At 41.1% G+C, this 21,158-nt stretch overlaps 1 protein-coding gene across 1 annotated transcript; it reads left to right on the forward strand.

The window, feature by feature from the left end:
* The first annotated feature begins 488 nt into the window (after nucleotides 1-488).
* LOC132998144 (polycystin-1-like protein 2) lies at nucleotides 489-19,943 on the forward strand. The gene is made up of 41 exons (XM_061067644.1): nucleotides 489-810; nucleotides 1,304-1,462; nucleotides 1,569-1,757; nucleotides 2,713-2,823; nucleotides 4,017-4,164; nucleotides 4,264-4,493; nucleotides 4,591-5,001; nucleotides 5,088-5,215; nucleotides 5,330-5,477; nucleotides 6,260-6,458; nucleotides 6,685-6,796; nucleotides 6,891-7,032; nucleotides 7,107-7,325; nucleotides 7,803-7,945; nucleotides 8,044-8,223; nucleotides 8,330-8,467; nucleotides 9,263-9,409; nucleotides 9,489-9,613; nucleotides 9,711-9,831; nucleotides 10,458-10,586; nucleotides 10,679-10,904; nucleotides 11,044-11,234; nucleotides 11,333-11,563; nucleotides 11,747-11,848; nucleotides 11,973-12,151; nucleotides 12,980-13,126; nucleotides 13,208-13,407; nucleotides 13,538-13,764; nucleotides 13,846-14,057; nucleotides 14,630-15,098; nucleotides 15,529-15,625; nucleotides 15,715-15,855; nucleotides 15,943-16,128; nucleotides 16,619-16,949; nucleotides 17,379-17,512; nucleotides 17,597-17,724; nucleotides 17,827-17,987; nucleotides 18,482-18,692; nucleotides 18,784-18,885; nucleotides 18,966-19,097; nucleotides 19,779-19,943. Exons 1-41 carry the CDS (start codon nucleotides 489-491, stop codon nucleotides 19,941-19,943), a joined length of 7,473 nt encoding a protein of 2,490 aa, XP_060923627.1.
* The last annotated feature ends 1,215 nt before the right edge of the window (nucleotides 19,944-21,158 follow it).

Genomic DNA, 21,158 nt, shown 5'->3' on the forward strand with positions numbered 1-21,158 from the left:
AAAATCTCAATTTGGCTCCCTCGGTTACATGTTCCTGGGTTAATTTCAGTAAAGCTTAACTCAAAATGTTTAATTTAAAAAAAAATTAACCCTATTTAAAAATAAAAGATTCTTTTTTAACACAGAAACCTTCTGTGTGAACATCCTCAGGCCCATGAGGCAGTTACAACCAGATGGTGGCTTCAAAGTTCAGTTTGACATTTTCATAGCAACGGGTCTGAATGAGAAGCTTATCTCACCCTGCAGCTTGTGGAGCTCTGCAGTAATGGAGGCAACGGAGCAATCACTGGCTGTTGACAGTTGTCATGTCCCTTTTCACTGAGCTTTGTTTGTGCACAACAATAATGGCCAAAACACAAAGGTGGGCAGCTGTCAAAGAAGCCATCCTGATCCCCAAGGGCTGGTCAGAGTCACGGTGGCTGACGTCAGTCCCCTTTAAAGAAGTGTTACCATGAGAGTCTGAGCAGTGTGCAGATGCAGAGACAGAGATGGACAGCACTGCTTTCCCCACACTGACTTTGTTGATCCTCTTCCTCAGCCAGAGTTCTATTGCTGAGGCCGACACTGAGACTTTATCCTGTCCAGAACACCAGGAGGGCTTTGACGGTTCCTGCTACGAGTTTGTGGGTCTGCAGCAGCCCTTTCTGAGTGCCCAGGGATGGTGTGAGCGGGGCGGTGGACACCTCGCCTTCATCCTGAACGATGAAGCTCAGCAGTTCCTGCAGAAACACCTGGAGCCAGAGAAGGACTGGTGGCTTGGGCTGGCACCTGCCGCTCCAAACCTCACGCTGGAGGCTGCTGCCACTGAGGGTGAGAGGACATGTTGCAGAGGAAGCAGTGTTAAAATGATTTAATTAGGTTTTATATAAATTTTTTGAACAACAAATTTGTGATAAACGTTAAATCTCTTTTAAAGTTAGAAATCAGATCAACTGCTGTCATTATTGGAGTCCGCATGTGAAATGTGTTTGTCACTGACATGAATGGAAGGCGTTGGATATCTTCCTCCACCAGCAGGTGTTATGACAGATATCTCCCCATTCATGTGAACTTGTCAATAGGCTCGCTGTCAAGTGGCCTGATTTACAAACGTGTCTTTATTTCCCTTCCCGGAGAACGAGTCCTTATCTTTCCCTCAGCAGCCCAGTCTGAGGCTTTGTTGTTTTACGATCCCTAATCACATCTTAACAAATAACTTAGGACCTTGTCTGAACATCCTCTGCAGCATTTATGCGTGAATTGCAGGATATAAAACCGAAGTTTGATGTCAGTAATTTGAGGGAATTTAATCCACTTTTCTCAGGTTCCCTTGCGTGGCTGGACAGCTCAGATGTCAGCTACAGTAACTGGGTGAACGTGCCAGTTGCACAAGCAGCCTGTGGATATGTCCTCAGTCATTCAGGTTTCCAGTGGGAAGCCACAGCGAACTGCAGCCAGGAATTCAACTTCATCTGCCAGTTTGGTACGCAGCCCTAAATATAAATATACATACAGAATTAAAACTTATGATGTGTTTGCTCCCCTTGTATTATTCTTTAATTATTTTATTCATTTTTTTAAATTCTCAGATTCCGGGAGATCTATTGCATGTGATGGTCAAAATGCGACACTGCAGTGTGGTTCTGGTCAAGTTATCGAGATTGACGACAGCTTCTACGGTCGGAAGACGGTTCACTACTGCCGATCCAAACTGACAGCGTCGCCCACGTCCTCGCAGGAGGAGTGCAGCTGGATAGATGTGGTGGATTCAGTCACAGGTACTTTTACCCCTGTCAGTTTGTCTGTTGGGTGGTTGGTATGTTTTTTTTAAGCGAGATTACACAAAAACAACTGGACAGATTTCCACGGAACCTGCTGGTGAGATGAGGTTTGGGTCAGAGAGGAACTCATTTAATATTGTTGGGGCTCCAGATCAGGGGGTGGATCCACATCGGCCTTTTTAAAAATGTTTTCACTGATATCCCATCGGAAAATTAATGGATATTGATAAGAAAATAGTATATACATGGTATACAACTGATATATATACGAGTGTGTGATATTTGGGTGAAGCTTGATTAAAATGAAACAGGACTGTGTTCTACCATACTAAATTATTGTAAATCTAATGTATTTTTTCATTAATAGTACATGTAATATGTTCTGTTCTGGCTATGATAGTAATAAGTAGAAAAATAAATGTCTGATAGATTTGGTTACACTTCCTTTATTTGACAGGGTTAGCTCTCATGAATAATTGGGTATTAACTGGCAAAGGCATATTTGTATTTACACTAAATATCTACAGGAAAATATTTGGCTTTGTTAAAAGACAAGATAAACATACTGATAGAACAGCAAACTATGCTTTTTGTTATGTTCTTTGTGTCAAACATAAAAAGACTGATTGCCCTATGACTGCAGACTATAGGATTACTCTGCCAGGAAAGACCTCAGACAAATCCCCTCCTGGGAGCTGAATAATGGGCTTTAGGTTAAACTCACAATCATGTCAGTGTGGAGCTGTCCTGGAGGAGTTCACACAATGAGTGAGCAAACAGTTGGGGTTTCTCCTTATTGTTAATACACCTCTTACGAAAAGCTTTTATCCCCTTTTTAGTAGAGGGTCATAAGAAAGAAGATAGTATATATATTCAATAGGATGATGGTTGAACTGTGTCATGTTTTTTTAATAAACCTATTAGAACCTACTTGATTTCTGTCTCATTCCAGCCAATTGCCACGGACTGCAGGCTTGTCAGGCTCCAGTGGATCTGAGCTCTTTTGGTGAACCATGTCCTGCGCTGGGAAGTTACCTGTCTGTAGAGTACCACTGCAAACACGGTCAGACGCTTGACTTTTTTTTACTTCCACTATACGTAGACTTTTGCTCTCTATAATAATAGAGAGCAATGATCTTGATTATCAGTTGAGCGTCTCTGAAAACACTAATTTTGTTTGTATGAAGACTCAGTTGTGTAGGACATTTTAGAATTTATGCACAAATTTTTTTTTTTACTTTTCATCTTCCTGCCTGGTACGGTCACTTGCAGATCCAGGAACAAATGACTTTCCAGGATTGTCTCAAAGGGAAGCTAAAAAGTCAGAGAACTTTAAAAGCCCTTGACCCAACTCTTTACTGAGAGGACGAGGGAGAAAATGAGAAGTACCCTAGCTCTCATCCTCTCCTCAGACAGTTTGAGGCGCTGTAGAAGCTCCACAAACTGTGACATAACAATCCACAGGATGTGACAGGAACTTTTTGTGTGCATAACAACACTGTGTATGTGCCTGTTCTACAATTGGCATGTTGTTGTTTCTATTGTAAGTTATATTGTAAATTAGGCTGCTACAGCTCAGGGGTTAGAGCAATCGTCCTCCAACCACAAGGTCGGCAGTTCAATCCCAGTCTTCCCCGTTAAGCATGCCAAAGTGTCCTTGGGCAAGATACTGAACCCCATATTGCCTCTTCTCATAGATTAAAGTGCTGCACATAGATGCACTGTATGAATGTGTGTGTGTAATAAAAAACTCTACTGTTAAGTGCTTTGAGTGGTCATCAGACTAGAAGAGTGCCATATAAATACAGACCGTTTACTATTGTTGCTTGTTTTTATGACTCTGTCTGTCATTGTTAATTTTTTTATGATTATCTGTCTTCATGTTGTTGCTTATTTATTGGAGAAGCAAAGACAGTTTTCCATTGAGGTGAACACTAAATTCCTATTCTCTTCTATTCTTATACCAATATATTGAATTACTTTACATGTTTAGCTCACTCCTTTTTGGAAATTAATTAAACTTGTGGTTGTTATTGTTGTTGCCCTCAGACTTTTTACCCCATGTCTCGTGTTCCTCTTTTTTCGACTCTGACTTGTGGATTTCTTGTCTTACCACCATGTAGTCTCACCATTTGATGATTAATTCAAACAACTGTGTCAGTGGTGTAAATAGCAGAGTGATCGCTTTTGTTCTTTTTATTAATATCTGCTGCCAAGTTTCCATGATCATAAACCAACACTGTGATTTCCTCCCAGGACTCCACTTGTTGATGAGCAAACTGGCGGCTGTCTTTGATAATGTCACCATCACAGTGAAGTGGCTCCTCCATCCATTTCAGGGAAACCTGACGTGCACAGTGAACGCTGGAGACGGCCACACTATTGATCCGTACAGCCCGGAAGAGTGAGTAAACCCATCAATCAAATACAGTAGATATTCCACAGATGTTGATAGTGGAACTGCATTCATAGTGAGTTGAGTTTTATTTGACCTCTCTCACAGGATGGAGAGTTCCATCATTCACAAATTCACCCGCCCTGGTGTTTTCATGGTTGTGGTGGAGTGCACCACCAGCGACTGGCACGTTGCAGCTCAGAAAGCCATAACCATCCAGGAGCCTGTTGGAGAGTTTAAAGAGATCAGGTGCTATAGCAGGAACGAGTCAGCAGATGGCGGTAAATGCACTGCGCTGTATGGCAGACCCGTTCAAGTTCAGTTGATGGTTGAAGCAGGTGACTAAATAAAAAAAGAAGTGAACAAAATGCTTCTAATAAACTGTTTATCATACAAACACATATATAACTTGATTCCCCTGATCCTTTTCAACAGGTACAAATGTTTCCTACACGATTCAACGTGAGGACTATGTGGTGGCAAACACATCAGTGGACAGAGGGATTGAACCCCACAACATTACACTGAACTCAAGTGTGGCAGAGACGCTTGGCAACGGCTGCCACAACCTGACTCTGACTGCTTCCAATAGGGTCACAGCCTGCTCAGTGTCCACTGACCTGGAGCTGTGTCTGCTGGAGCCTGTGGAAGGCCTGCAGGCCTCAGTGATGTCAGAGGACAGCGAGTGTCCAGCCTCCTCAGAAGTCATCTTCAGGGTTTCATTGGAGCGAGGGGCCCCTGTGCAGCTTTTCTTCAACCTCACTGGAGTCTGGGAAACTTTGTCTGAGACCAGAGACATGCTCAACGGCAGCTTACAAGAGTATACGTTCTCCAGTTCGTTAGAGGGTACCTGAAGCTTTAAGTGTTTCGTAATTAAATGAAAAATAATTATGCTATGACAATAAAACATACTTAAAACTCTTTTCATACAGGGTTGTTTAAAGTTGAAGTTCGAGCCGCAAACGCCTTTTCCGCCTCTGATGTGGACGTGGACTTGGAGAAAATACTCGAGGCTTGTAAGAATTATTCAGACTTTTCACCAGATGAACTTGGAAACATGGTATGTTGAATGGTATCAAACAATAATAATTTGTGCACAGATGGATTGTGTTTTTTAGATAAAATGATCAATATGTGTGCATGTGCTTGTTGCTGACTGAGTTTTGATCTACAGACAGACGATACGAGCGTTCCTGACTCTCCCAACTTGAAAATAGCTGCTGCTCCTGCCACTGTGATCAACTACGCTAACAGTGTCACACTGACAGTAAATGGAATAGAATCATTACCCAGTGAAGGGCTTGCGTTTGCATGGAGGTGCAGTAAGTACAACTCATTGACCACAGATGTTTTAATTGAGTCTAATCGTACCAGTTAAACCATGATTACAATAATGGAGACGATTAGAGGAGCTAATTGAAATGCTCTCAATTTTTTGATAGTGAGAACATTTTTGTGCAGCTTTTTCCACGAGGATATAGAGTAACAAGCCAGTGGGAAAAAGTAGTCAGCTTTTGAGGTCTGGTGATCTGCTCCAAAGCCCAAATGTGGGTCATCTAGTGCATTCAAATGGCAATAATCCTTATACCCACTGAACTCATTAATTTTATCTTTTAATGGGTTGTTAAAATGTACTAAATTATTGTAAAGGGATATTTGGAAATCATCAAAAAACATTTAGAATTTATTTGTTTCACGCAAAGCAGGAGACAATGACTCTGTACCTGGAGACACCACAAGGTTCATTGTGTTTATTTTCTGGCTGTGCTGACACTGCTTTATTTTTCACACTGCTAGATTTGGTTTCCCCGTCCAATCACCAGTAATAGAAGATAAGAGCACCAGTACAGTTCAGCAAACATCAGATTTTCTGTTTAATTTCACTCTGGATTAAAGCTTGGACACTCCTGCACATGTAAAGACACTCACTGTGTAAAATAAGTAATCCTTTTCTTGGAGGGCCGTTTCTGAGGTTATTGTTTTCTTGCTGAAGTTCTCCTGGGTCTCATTGTGTTTCTGTCATTTTGTCTGTTCCCACTAATTCTGTGATTCACAATCTCTTTAGTGCTTTTTTAAAGTTGGCCTCTGCTTCTTTCCCGAACAGGAGGAAACTGCAAATGCAGAAACAAAACAATGGATCTGCTTCACGTCATCGAAAAAGATTGCCTTCCTAATCCCTTTGAATTTAACAAATACGTTTTCAATGTGAAAAAAAGAAGCTTGTTTAGGAAATGGGGTGAACTTGGTTGGGCTTCAAAATGCATCACTGTTGCTCCTAAAGAATTCACAAACGTCAAAATCAGGTAACATGTCACCATTCAGAAAGAAAATTATCTAACATGTTAAAAAATATTAATTCTGTTGACTGTTTGCAAGTTTTTAAGGAAAAGTTATTCTAAAATTCTTGCAGTGCTCCACACAAATAGCATGCAAAAGAAATTCAGAGGATAAATTTAAAGCTTAAACGTTTGTCATTTTTAGAAGCCACAAACTCTGCAACTAAATAACAGGTTATGTTTCTTCTTGCAGTTGTGATAATTGTGCTTCTATAGACGTGAACGACAATGTAAAGCTGAAACTTAGCTGTGACACAACTTGTCCCGACGTGGACTGGTACATTGAGGACCCCAAACCTCTGAATGTGGGTCTGAAATAGCAATTTCATGTTTTTTTAAGTGTTTTTAAATAAGAGATTAATGTGTCAAACTAATGTAAAGTGATTGTTCTTTTCGCAGGGTACCGTTGCTCCATGTTACAGGCGAGCAGGATGGAGGCCCCCTATTGAGAAGCAGGAGGGCGGCACTGAATATACTGTACACAAACAACATCTGAAAGTTTCAAGGGAGAAACTGCGAAACATCATAGTGATTGCTTACGGTGCGTTTTCCTCCCACAGTCGGGGCTACAGGTCTTAAGAAACACAGAATCTTACGGTTGTTGTTTTTTTCCAGGCGAGAAGGAGGCAGGATTTGCCAGGTTCACTCTACCAGTACCGAACCCTGAGCCGACTGAACCAGCTGCCATCCAAACCGATGCTCCGACGGGCCCCAGCCCCCCCTCGTGTAGCATCTCTCCCACATCAGGGACGGTTCTTGATGCTTTTGACATCACGTGCAAACCGAGCTCCTTCTGCTCTGAAGGCTGTTTTTATTGCTTCACGACTGACACAGGTGAGATTGTGATGGATCTTTTGAGTCAGTGTTAAACAAACAAAAAGCAAAGACAAAGAGACAGAAGGGAGAGGAGAATACATATGGTGGGAGGTGAAAAATGTACAATTAAGTGTTAAAAGTATAGGGAATGGGCCTCAAAGGGCTGCAGGTAAGTTTAATCAGCATTGTGCACAGTTTATTTTATCATTTATTCATCAGGTTCATATTGATTGTTGTATGATGATATAAGAATAAGAAAACTGTTTGGTTATTAATACAGGGATCTAAACTTTTTATGTAAATAAAGTAATGCCTCTTTCATTTTACCAAAAGAAACTAAAGAGAATCTATTGACTGTGAGTTATTATGGCTAAAATGGGTTTTGGACCTTAAATTTGTGTTTGGGGTTAATCTTGATTTGTGCCCATTAAGCAGCATGAATGTAGATAAATAAAAAAGACCCAGTTTTATTAAATCGTTTCTTTTGTCTTTCAGGAAAACATCTGCGCTGCAGTAATGCAAATGAGGTGAAATCTGTCTTCCTGCCACTCGGAGATAAGAACAACGATTACAGCTTGTCTGTTGTGGTGACAGTGAAGAATGGAGATGAGAAAGTTACCACAACTGTCACTGCTCAGGTTTGTCATCATCAGCCAGTAATCACAGAGGTTAGAGAGAGAATCAGGAACATTATGAAGTGGAATAATTCAGATTGATTCTGTTTGTCTCACTGAAGGTAAGAAGAAGTGAGTCCAGCTCCTCAGTGGAGTTTCTTCAGTCTGCAGTGCAGGACACTGTGACTCAGTTAGAGGAGCAAGGCCTGCTCTCTGGGGAAGCACTCGGACAAATGTTCACCTCAGTGTCTGACATGCTGAATACGGAGGTCGGCCAAGATCAGAAGGATGCAAGGACGAAGGTAACAGTCGAGGTTGAAGCTGCAGAAACATGCTCATATGCTCCTGCTCGTGTTGTGAGTGAGCGGAGAGCGTCATTATATCAATCTGTGCTTCTCTTTCTTACAGCTCAGAGAGACAATGCTGACCAAAATGGCCACAGTGCTGGTGGACGCCCCCTCCAACACAACGCAGGAAGTGCAAGTGACGGCCCGAGCTGTGGCTGGACTCACCCAGCGCTCGGATGAGCTCACTCCCGCTGCTCAAGTACAAAGCTTTATGTCATGTTCAAAAAAATCTTTTGGATAATAAAATATAGCAATTCATTCACAAACTTTGTCCATTAAGAAGATGCTGTGCAGGCAACAGTTTGTACAGTAAATACGTAATGGTAATTATCAGTGATTACACATCAGTGCATGAATATCTGATTAGTGAATTACAAAAAATAAGAGTTAATTGTCTCCTAGCCTTAATATTTCAGCTTAGGACATGTTGACAATCTTTAACACTCACTATCCTGCAGCATCCAAAACTAAATGCTTTATCAAAGCCTTTGTTTGATAAACAATAATGTTTTTTAGTGAATGGGAGTGGAAGTTTAATTTGAGCTTATTTCATTAATTTTGTGATCCCAAAAACGTTTTGCGAAAAAAAACCACAACAATACACTTATACTCAATCCATGAAAAAAAGAGCAGGAAGTAGAGACATCTGATGTTAACCTTTCCCTTTCAAATAAAACAACATTAACCTTTATGATTTCCTTTCTTTTCACCAATCACATAAGAAATCCATTATGAATCAATTTAGGTCTTAACTTAAATAAAGAAGGAAAGAAAAATTGCAGATTATTTTGAAGGTGACTTTGCAACAAGTGAAGCAACAAGGGTATTAGAAATGTTAAAATGTTGTTCTCAGCCTGAAATCTTGAATAAATAGAATAAATGAAAAGTCACTTCATAAATTAAATGTGTTGGTTTCAGTGGAATACTTGTTTCACCAGCTCTTTTGAAAGTTGGACATTGATCAACTCTGATCTTTCCCGTATTTCTTCTCCAGGAAGAAGCAGGTTTGTTGCTGGTCGACCTCAGCGCCTCCCTCAACACCATCAGTATTACTCAGGACGACAGGGACGAGGGAGGAGTTGTGAAAGCAGCTACACCAATAGTTGAAGCATCCAGTAATATTTTGAATGTTTCAACGAATGTAAGAAAAATAACACAGGCAGTTATTTTTGTTCATTTTTTGAACAAGCCTCTCAAAACAGATCAAATATTTTCTACAGAAAAAAGTCTCAGACTTTCTCCTGACTGGGATAAACAACGTACAAAGTGCTTTGCTGAATAATAAAAAGATGGATGGAGAGCCTGCCATCATTGATTCTGGTCAGATCAGCGTGTATGTCAACAGGTAAAGAGAGGACGTGAACGTGTACGGATCATCTACAGAACACTCAACTGATATTTGCTGAAATCACTTAAATGATTCTGACGTGGTCTTTCTGCAGAGTATTTCCAGAAACGATGCAGACACAAGATATAAACGTACAGAAGAGCAGCTCGTCCAGGTTTTCATTCCCTCGACTGCCGGAAGACGTTGTTTCTTCAGATGAGCTGGTGGATGTCAGGGTAAGGGAGAGAAACATTTACAGTGAATTACAAGTTGCCAATCAGAGCCTGAGGTTCATCATCATACTCTTTGTTTGGTCCTTTTCAAGTCGTGTTTAAGTGGCTCTGCGTGGATATGTCCAGGACAAGATTATATAATAGCTGAACATCTAAAAATCACAACTGACACAACCCGCTGCTGCCAGGCTTTCATTTTAACATTTATAGTTTTTATCTCGGTACATTTTATGTTTTGGATTTCATTACTTGCATTATCTGTTTTATTATAAAGCACTTTGTAACTTCAATTCAAAAGATGCTATACAAATAAGGCTATTCATATTCATATTCATATTATTGTCATTGTGCTTAGACCAGTTATTATATGCAACAGAAAACCAATGTGTCTCAAGTTTTTATTTGCACCAGATACCAATCTGCCTCCGTACCCTTAATGTTTGCCCTCTCTTGGGTCAATTTCCTTTTGAGAATACTATATTCAATATCAGGAGAAATGATTGCATCTCAAAAAGACTGAATCACGTTGGCAACAAAAAGAGTGAAACTTGTATCATCAGATTCGGTTTGGTTTGCTAATGCAGCATTTTGTCTTATTTATACACCAATGTATGTTTACCTCCCTTCAGATGATGAGCTTTGAGAAGAATCCATATTCTTGGAAGGAGGGAAACATCACAGGAACTGTAGGATCAGTGTCTCTCACTAGGGTCAACGGCACGGTCATTCCTGTCGAGAACTTACCTGATGAGATTGAGGTAATCTTTATTTTGTTGAAATACTTTTGGTTCTTCAGGATAACATTGACAGATTGTTTAAAATAATGTGTTTCTTATTTCTCGGTCTTCAGATTTTCCTTCCAAGGCCTGACGTTGGGCAGGAGAACAGCACGATCCTTGACCTCGCCAATTTCAGCACGTTAATAATCGACGTCCCCTCGCCGGATGTGACACTGGTGCTGAAAATGGAGCCGTCTGATAACATTTCCTTCATGTTGTACCTGGGATATAAAGATTATCCAAATGAGGAGAATTATGTTGCTAAAACTCAGCTCCCTCTAGAGAATACCAAAGAAGGTAAAATCAAATTATAACTTATAAAGTAATATTTAAAATGTACTCACTGGATCCATTCCTTGATAATCACACACTAAACACATGTTTATCTGCATGTGTGCGTGTTTTTCATACACAATCATTTGTTGTTTTAAAACAGAGGAGAAATACACCTGGGTGCTGAGTCCCAGTGACAGAACAGCAGACGTTGGTGTGCACTACCTTGTGATGAAGCCCATTGTAGAAGCAGGCATCAAATCCATCAACACCACTGTCACAGTGGTTTCCATCGCTGCTCAGTGCAAATACTGGAATGAGACGGACTCTTCTTGGAGTGAAGATGGCTGCAGGGTGAGTGAAAAACAAATACACGTGCATGCAGCAGTGCAACATTAAGAAGGGAGCTGTGGAGTTTGATTGGCTACTTCTCTTTTTTCTTTCCCCTACAGGTTGGCCCGCTCACCACGCCTTTGGTCACTCAGTGCCTCTGTAACCACTTGACTTTCTTCGGCAGCTCTTTCTTCGTCATGCCCAACTTGGTGGATGTGTCGCGCACCGCGGAACTTTTCGCCACATTCACCAACAATCCCGTGGTGGTGTGTTTCGTGGGGGCCATCTTTGCTGCGTATCTCCTGGTGGTTGTGTGGGCCCGCAGGAAAGACATCCAGGACTCAGCCAAGGTAACTCTCAGTGAAGTATTTCCCCATATTATAGATATTGTGGCAGATCATTTGGTCTGATTCTGACTCGATGGGTCCAATTTGTGCATTAAAAGAAGAAATATGAACTACACTATATTTTCTGAGTAAATAATCGATGTAAACTTTGATCTCTGCGTGCTGTGTCTTCACATTCACATGTAGGTCAAGATAACAGTGCTTGAGGACAACGACCCCCTGGCCGAGTATCGTTATGTGCTGAGTGTCAGCACCGGACATCGGCATGGTGCATCCACCTCCTCTCAGGTCAGTGGTGTCTGTTGAAACTTGAGGGGGAGTCACATAAACAAAATCCGTCTGATGTTTCTGTTGCACAACATTTAGGACGACAACGTTCTCTCTTCGTCTTGACTGACCTTTTCTGTCTCAGGTGACAATAACTCTGTTGGGTACAGAGGGAGAGAGTGACCCCCACCACCTGACGGACCATGAGAAACCTGTGTTCGAGAGGGGCGGCGTGGACATGATACTGCTGACCACACACTTTTCTCTGGGAGATCTGCAGAGCATCAGACTGTGGCACGACAACTCGGGAGAACAGCCGGCGTGGTACGAGTTAGAGATTCTGATGTGATCAAACTTGGAAGGCACTCGATGGAGCGCATACGTCTGCCAATCACACGCATGATTGTTTAGTTCTGACATTAGAAATATAAAAGAAAAAATCAAAATAATGTATAATCTCTGGAGTTTATGCTTTCATCGCTGTTTCTCTGTTTTTCGGCAGGATTATGCCAAAAACTACTCAATTAATTTGATTGAAACTTGGTGGGAGAGTGATGTATGGGTCAAGGAAGAATCCACTTATTTATTCCCCTCTAAAAAGGGGGCAGATCCAGGATTTCCCCCCCCATTTATTTAACATTGTGAGTTTGGGCCTGAAGCTTGGTGGAGGTTTCCACCATACAATTGCCCCTCTAGTTTGTAAAATTATATAAAAGAATTCCTGGATGTGCCCCTTGATCTGCTTCATCACATTAAGGTAAGGGGTTTTCCTCAGGTCTCACACCCTAAGGCCCAACAGTCCCCTTAAGAAACCACATTTAAATACACTAGATCAAGATTTTTCTTTATTATGATTCTCTGACAAATCAACACAAATGGTGGGAAATACCTGTTTAACTAAGTGAAAAAAAAAAAAAGGCCTGAATGTGCACCCTGATCTGGATCTGCAGCAAAATCTAATGGGTTCTTCCCTGACTCATACCACATCCTTCCACCAAGATTCAGGTAATCTGTCAAATAGTTTGTGTTATGTCGCTAAGTAACAAACAAACAAATGCAGATGAAATTATGACCTAGTTATTTAAGCTGGAGTTGGTCAGTTTTCATTATTGTTTGCACAGATAATCAAATAGTAACTGATGTCATGTGCAGGTATGTCAACAAAGTGATGGTGCAGGATCTGGAGAGTGGTCAGAAGTGGCACTTCCTGTGCAACTCGTGGCTGGCTGTGGATGTGGGAGAGTGCGCTCTGGACAAGGTCTTCCCTGTAGCGACAGAAATGGATTTGAAGAAGTTTAGGTGAGACCTGACCCAGTGAAGACACATTAATAAAATGTTACAACATATAATACATACTCATTTATCATCCACACTCTCTAGTAACTTGTTCTTCATGAAGACGGCTAAAGATTTCCGCGATGGCCACATCTGGTTCTCTGTGATCAGTCGGCCTCCGTGCAGCACTTTCACACGTGTGCAGCGAGTGTCCTGCTGCTTCTCTCTTCTGCTGTGCACCATGTTGACCAGCATTATGTTTTGGGGCATCCCGACAGACCCATCTGAGCAGACCATGGACCTGGGTAGGTGATGACATATACACATTTATATGTTACTTTAGACTGAAATTGACTGTGTCTCGGACAGTGGTGAGTGACTAAAGGAACCTGTCCTTAATTCAGAGCCAATTAAAAGTTACACTTTACTTTGCAGGCCACATCGAGTTCACCTGGCAACAGGTTATGATCGGAGTTCAAAGTTCAATCATCATGTTCCCCATCAATCTCCTTATTGTGAGCATCTTCAGAAACACTCGTCCTCGTGAGAAAACCAGTAAAACAGACGCGTCCAAACAGGGGAAGACCCGTCGAGTTTCTCCCTCACAGATGTCTTCGCCACAGAAGGAGCTGAAGGATATCACAGCAGACACCGTGATCAAGGTGAGGCCACAGGCATCCAGAACAGAAACCGTGTCCCTCCTCTGTTCTCCATGTCTGAAGATCTTGTTTCTTCTACACCAGGACATAAAGAAAATTGCTCAGTCGCTCTCAAAGGCCATGAAGAGTCCACTGTCCCTTCATCAGGAGCTGCGTCAGCAAGCAGACATCAACACTCTGCTGTCTCTGGTGGAGGACATCATCCGACAGCAGAACAGAGCGGCAGGAGACTTCTACTCTGACGCCTCCAAAAGAGATCACTCCATGATCCTCAGTTTAGGTGAGTTACCTTCTCAATGCTCCTGATATCATGTGACATGAGTTTTATTAGCTCCTACATTTGGAGGACCAGACCTATTACGAAATAAAATAACCAAACTAGTAATGATGAGAAATGTGTTGATCTGTTAATATCACAAAAATATTTTCAAAATGTTCCCTCGACAGAAGTTTAATCTAATTTTGATAAGCAGAAAAAATTACTCCTTATTATTATTTTGTTTAGTCTCTGCTGAAAAAGGTTATTAAATTATAGGAAAAACTGTTTGTTTTCTTTTACTTTTTTACTTTTTTAAATTATAAAATTCTCAAGCAAACAGACTCGTCATAGACCAACTGAATGATTTTGACATGATAAGTGATGATGTAATTTGTCTAAATTAGTTGATAAATTGTTTTTATATTGACATATTTTCACACACAAATTAATGATGCAAAAACCTCTTAAAGGAAAAATAAATGAATATTTAATTCCTCTGAATGAATAAAATAGAAATGTGGTCAGATTTTTTACTGTGTTTAGATTTTGAGACCTTTAAATGAACAGTTTCACATCCTAACTGACTAATGCTGTTTTGAACTGATGGACAGAAGACAGTGTGTGGGGGAGCCCTGAGAAGACTTCAGATGAAGCTCAGAAGAAGAGCAACAACAGCCGATACCTTTACAGGCAGCTGCGTCATGTCGAGAAGGAGCTGGGGCTGCTGGGACCTTCGCGTTTTCCAAACCCGGACAGCTACAACCGAGCCATGCAGCAGGTTCAAGGGATGAAGGGTCTCCTGGAGGACCGCCTGCCAGCATCCGGCCTGGACGGTGACCAGCCCGACCGCAGCCCCAGTCCAGAAGAGAGCATCAGCAACGGGGACACCGCCAAGAAAGGAGGGCTGCCCTGGTGGTTTGTCTTTGTTGGATGGACACTGGTGATCGCAACCAGCGGTGTGTCTGGATACTTCACCATGATGTACGGGCTGACGTACGGGAAAGATCGCTCAATAAGCTGGCTCATCTCAATGGTGGTCTCCTTCTTTGAGAGCCTCTTTATTACTCAACCCCTGAAGGTAAGGGTCAGATAACAAGGTTCGTCATTTGTGTTGAATAAAACTCTATTAGGCTGATGTTTCCAGGGCTCCTTTCAACCCCAAAGTCACACAGTGTTTTACACAAGACGTAGCAAATTCTAAAGAAGATTGAAATAAGAAACTAAATAAAAAATGTCATTCCACGTAATTATTGAGACTTTTTACAAATATCAATTGTTTTATAGCTATTTGTAAGCCTTTCCAGGTCCAACATATACATACACATTAATACATATGCATTTAAACGTGTTATATTCTAACTTGTACATACACAGATGGTGTAAAAAAAATGTATCTACTCAATGCACTCGATAGCTGCTGTAGTGCTGCAAATTTCCTCCTGTGGGGTTAATAAAGTTTTTTTTATTTATGATGTTTCCTGCTAAAGTCTGAAACTCTCCTCTCACAGGTTCTTGGTTTTGCCGCTTTCTTTGCTCTCGTCCTGAAGAAAGTGGACCAGGAGGAGTACGGAGAACCGCAGATAGATGACACTCTTAGAAATCCAGGTATGTTTTAACCCTCACTTCAAATTTCTGTTGCATTGTTTTGTGTGAGAAGAACAGTTAACAGACCTCAACAAAATTCTCCCCCTCAGACGATGCGTATGCCGTGCGGGGGGCGAGGAGAGACAGCACATGCAGCTTCTATCAGCCGCCCCCTCCCACGGACATCGAGAGGATGAGGAACAACATGATTAAAGAGCGGAAAGTCTTCGCACTTATGGGGGAGATTCTAAGTAGGAGAATCCACTTTGATACATAACAACACAGGAAGTAATTCAGAAGTTTGAGATGCTGATGTGAGCTATTTGTTTGTGTTGCAGCCTACATGGGATTTATGTGGATGCTGCTTCTGGTGGCGTACGGTCAGAGGGACCCCAACGCTTACTTCCTGAGCCGCCACATTCGACAGAGCTTCAGTAAAGGGATCTCAGACAGTATGAGCATTCAGGACATGTTCAACTGGGCAAACACGACTCTGCTGAGCAACTTGTTTGGAGAGCGCCCAGGTCAGTCTGTGGTGAAGTTTGATTTATTGCATCATTTTATTGCAGAAATCCCTGTTAGTATTTGCAAATCTGCATTTATGACAAAATGTTTTATGACTTCTGCCAATGAGGTTATGTTTTTTCACCCCTGTCCATTTGTTTGTCTGTAAGCAAGATTGCACAAAAAGGGAAGAACCCATAAACGTTTGCTGTGGATCCAGGATTTCATTTTTTTTCTTAATTTTGTTTAAATTTAACATTTTTAACATTCAACATTTTCTTTAATTTCTCAGAGAACCATTCATGGATGTTGATGAAAATGTGTACTAGTCTAGTTATGCAAGAGTTTGATTAGTAAATAAATAATGTGCTAAATTACATCATTGGAAATTTGGGCTGCAGTTTCCCTCCTTTGTCCTTGTGTTTATATCGATTTTTTCAGGACCCTTATCGAAATTTATTCGGACTGACTGGGACAGAGAAAATAACATTTATTCTTGTTTTGTTGAAGGATTCATCACAGACGGAAACTCAAAGCTGGTGGGTAACGCTCGTCTTCGTCAGGTGAGGGTGAAGAGCAACTCCTGCCAGGTCGCTCGTTCCATGCAGCAGTCTGTTCGGGAGTGTCACTCTCCGTACTCGTGGGAGCTGGAGGACATGGGCTCCTACGGTCCAGCCTGGAGCCGGTCTGAGGGAGAAAACACCTCAGTGACCCTTCAGAATCCGTGGTCGTACCAGTCTCAGCGTAAACTGAGGGCCTTCCCCATCTGGGGCAGTGTGGTGCTCTACAGAGGAGGAGGGTTTGTGGTGGATCTGGGGCCGGATTTAACTAATTCTAGCAGGTAGACATCTTAATACATAAAGAAACCACTGATGTTAACTCAGGTGATGGTATAAAGATGTTTAGGACTGAAAAGACTCATTAGTTGACTGATTTTATCGACTAGAGAATTCAAAGATATAACTGTTTAGTAAAATGCAATGGATCTATTTTCTGTCAATTTAAAGATGAAATCCAGTTTCATCCAAAACAATCTACACAGGAATCAATAATGTAAATAATTGATTGAAGTTGATACAAAATACAAACAAACTTAATGAACAGTGATTCCGTTTATATATTAAACCTGTGTATTTAGATTTATCCATGTGTGATTATTTGCTTTAACTTATTGTCTTGGTGTGATTCATTTGAAATCGGTAATGCTGCTGATTCATGATGTGTAAGTTCTGAGTCATGTTTACATCATATAATTTATCTGTCTGTGCAGATCCCTTCAGTACCTTTATGACAACGCCTGGTTCGATGTGCACACCCAGGCCGTCTTTGTTGAGTTCACTGTGTACAACGCCAACGTCAACCTCTTTTGCATTGTCACACTCATGCTGGAGTCCGCAGCCACAGGTGCGTTGTCCATGTTCAGCCGCTGTGTGAGAGCTGCCCAGCGATTTAAGTGTTGACGTGTGTGAAATGTTGTGTTTCTTTCAGGAGCTCTTCAGTTCCGCAGCGAGCTTCAGATTGTGCGTCTCTACCAGTCAACTGGAGGCCTCCACATTTTTGTCATGGCTTCTGAAGCCATCTACTTCCTCTTTATCATATATTACATGTTTGTTCAGGTGTATATTCGTTATCCTTATTTTCCCACCACCACTAGAAACAATGTGGCGTACAGGTTCTCAGCTGGACATGTGACACAGGCTCTTCTCATGTCCTGACAGGGGAAGCTGATGAAGCTGCAGAAATGGGCGTATTTCAAGAGTAAGTGGAACCTGCTGGAGCTGGCCATCATCATTCTGAGCTGGAGTGCACTGTCCGTCTTCATCAAGAGGACTTTACTGGGGTTACGGGACATGGACTATTACCAGAACAACAAAGACCAGTAAGCAATAAGGAAAACATTTAAATACATAATGTGGTATTTGAACACAGGTGTTAAAATGACGGTGCATTTCTCTTATTTATTTATATTAATACTGAATATTAGTCAGATTTACAGTACCTATACATTGTTTTTAACCAGCTATATTAACCATAAAACTGGTAGTTAATCAAATAAATTGTAACTAATACAGGTATGTGATATGATACATGTTTAATATTTTAATGTATGTAGCTATTTCATGCACCTCACAGTAACATAAGGCCCAATCAAAAATCCAGATTTTTAACTTGTATCTTTGGAAAACGTAGACTGATCCCCAAACTGCCCTGCCATAGGTTGATGAATGGGGATGTATGAGTGAATGAGTGCTGTATGAATGTGTGTGTGTGTGACTGATTGAATGTGACCATAGAGCTTTGAGTGGTGGTTCAGAGTAGAAAAGTGCTTTATAAATACAGGCCTTTTACCATACAACCTGACTCTGTCTCCAGATACGCCAGCTTCCATGAGACGGCCAAGGCTGATGCGGTGCTCGGGTATCTGATTGCCTTCTTGGTGCTGTTGGCGACAGTCAAACTGTGGCACCTGCTGAGACTGAACCCCAAGCTGCACATGATCACGTCCACACTGCAGCGAGCCTGGACTGATATTTCAGGCTTCCTGGTGGTCATGACCATCATGTTCCTGGCCTACTCCGTTGCTGTGAGGAGTTTCCCACACTCAACTACATCAACATGTGGCAGGAGAAGTGGTGAATAAGTGGTGATTAACACACAAACCTTCTTCTTCTCAGTCTAACCTGATGTATGGCTGGAAGTTGTACTCCTATCGGACTCTGCTGGACGCTGTGCAGACCATGGTCAGCCTGCAGCTCGGCATTTTTAATTACGAAGAGGTGAGTCTGACACTTTTCAAACTGTAGCACAGCAGATTATGCCTGCTGAGCTTTCCTTAATAATGTATTTTCTCCTTCAGGTTCTGAATTATAACCCGGTGCTCGGAGCTTTCCTCATCGGCTCCTGCATCGCGTTCATGACCTTTGTGGTGTTGAACCTCTTCATCTCTGTCATCCTGGTGGCATTCAGTCAAGAACGGATCCATCATAAGGTAACTCACCCATGCTGAGTCTGAATGTTGCTGGTGTCAGTGTCGACTTGTCACGCAGCCAACTGTGAAGAGTATCTGTGCATTTCTTCAAAAAACGTTGTATCAAGAGAAACAACCTCGATCAATTCATGTTCTTTGAGTTAGGCCCCTCAGACCTGGTTTTAAAATCCGTCCCAAGAGATCTGACCACATTTAAAAACAGATTAATGTACATCAGTTCACACCTGGAATCAAAATGTGTCCTCAATGTGTCTCCTTTGGCAACTTGTGATTGGATCTTACTTTCCAGCTGCAAAAACACAAGTAGGCTATTTCTTATCATACAGACCAAATTATATCTGACTAAATAGTGTATCTATTTAGTCAGATAAGATTTGACCATTGGGGTGTGTGTGTGTGTGTGTGTGTGTGTGTGTGTGTGTGTGTGTGTGTGTGTGTGTGTGTGTTGTGTGTGTGTGTGTGTGTGTGTTTGTGGGAGAGAATAAACAAAAAAATACTCAATGTGGCTTCATGCATCCCAGACCACATACATAAAGTGCTCTGAGGGATTAGATCTCCAGTGTGTCCAAAATGTGCCAGGTGCATTCACACCTGTATTTAGCGCTGTCTTCTTGTGATCAGATCACTCAGGAGGAATATTGATACCGGGACTAACCAGGATCTTATTTCTATGTTTCACAGCCATCAGAAGAGGAAGAGATTGTGGACCTGATGCTCATGAAACTCTGCAGTTTATTCGGACTGAAATGTAAGAAACAAGGTGGCGACAGCCCGACCGAGAGGCCATTTGTTCCATCTGTCTCAGCGACATCGACTAATGCTTCTGGAAAAATTCATGCGGACTGATAAGTTACTCTAAAGTCAGACGTCCAAATGTGATTTATGTCAGTTATCTCTTTGGCTATTGCCTTATTGCCTCTTCAATGAAAACCAACATGTTGCTTTGTGACTGAATGTTTGCAAGTCTGTAAATTATTAGCATTTCTCTCTATGGCTGCAGATCCGTTATTATTAAAGAGAGAGCATAGAGAAAGCAGGATCTAAGGATGTTTTGCAGTGAGCCACTGTATGTAGGCTTCATTATATTTGTTAAACAAATAGTTGTGCTTCTGTGACTAAACCCTGTGCAATACTTTTGTTTCACTAAATAAATATTCATGAAACTAGTAAAATGTTATATTTGCATCAGTCTGATCTGATAAAAAAACATTGGCTGTAAAACCAAAACCTTTCTATGTATCAAACATGATTTACTTCAGCATTCAGTTTAAATTTGTCAACCATGTCCAGTAGCAGATAATAGTTACATTTATCAATATGCGTAAGTATATAAAAGTAGCCAAATAATACTCAGATTCAAATTCAGTGATAATACTAGAATGGCACCTAGTTACCAACGTTCCCCTTATGAAACCACATTTTATTTCAATAGATTCAGATTTTGTTCTGAATCTGCATCAAATTCCACAGCATTGACTCATAAATACTAGTCCTATAAACGTGCCTTTTTTAAATCCATATCCATCAATAAATCTCTGAGAAAAAAAAAATGTTGGAAAATATCTGTGTTTTGAAGAAAGTGGAAAAAAATGTATCCAGGATCCATCAGGGTTGAAAACATAACCTCTTTGATGTATGCAATAACAGTTGCTTCTTATGAAACAGTCACATTTTAAGCTGAGGTATGTAACACATAATGTACATCTCAATAATAGCAAATGACTTTGCACTGAAAAACAGTGAAGAGTGAATAACTGTCCACTTTACAACAAATGTAAAGGGGCTTAATGAAATAAAGCTAATAACAAAACAACAATTCTGAGAGCATATAGTGGTACTACTGCTGGATGTTTAAAGATTCAACAAGATATCATTTTAGTGTATGTATATAGTCAAAATACATAGTAATATAACACAGTCAGGGGAGGTGAACCATAAACATCACTACACACTTGAGTTGACATCTATCTTCAAGTGCCCTTTAATGGGTTTTTACCATTTCAGCCTGTTGTACACCTGCTTTTGATGTACAAAGAGAAGGAATAAAGTCGGTATGGGCTA

This window comes from Limanda limanda, chromosome 3, assembly GCF_963576545.1.
Source record: "Limanda limanda chromosome 3, fLimLim1.1, whole genome shotgun sequence".
NCBI lineage: Eukaryota > Metazoa > Chordata > Actinopteri > Pleuronectiformes > Pleuronectidae > Limanda > Limanda limanda.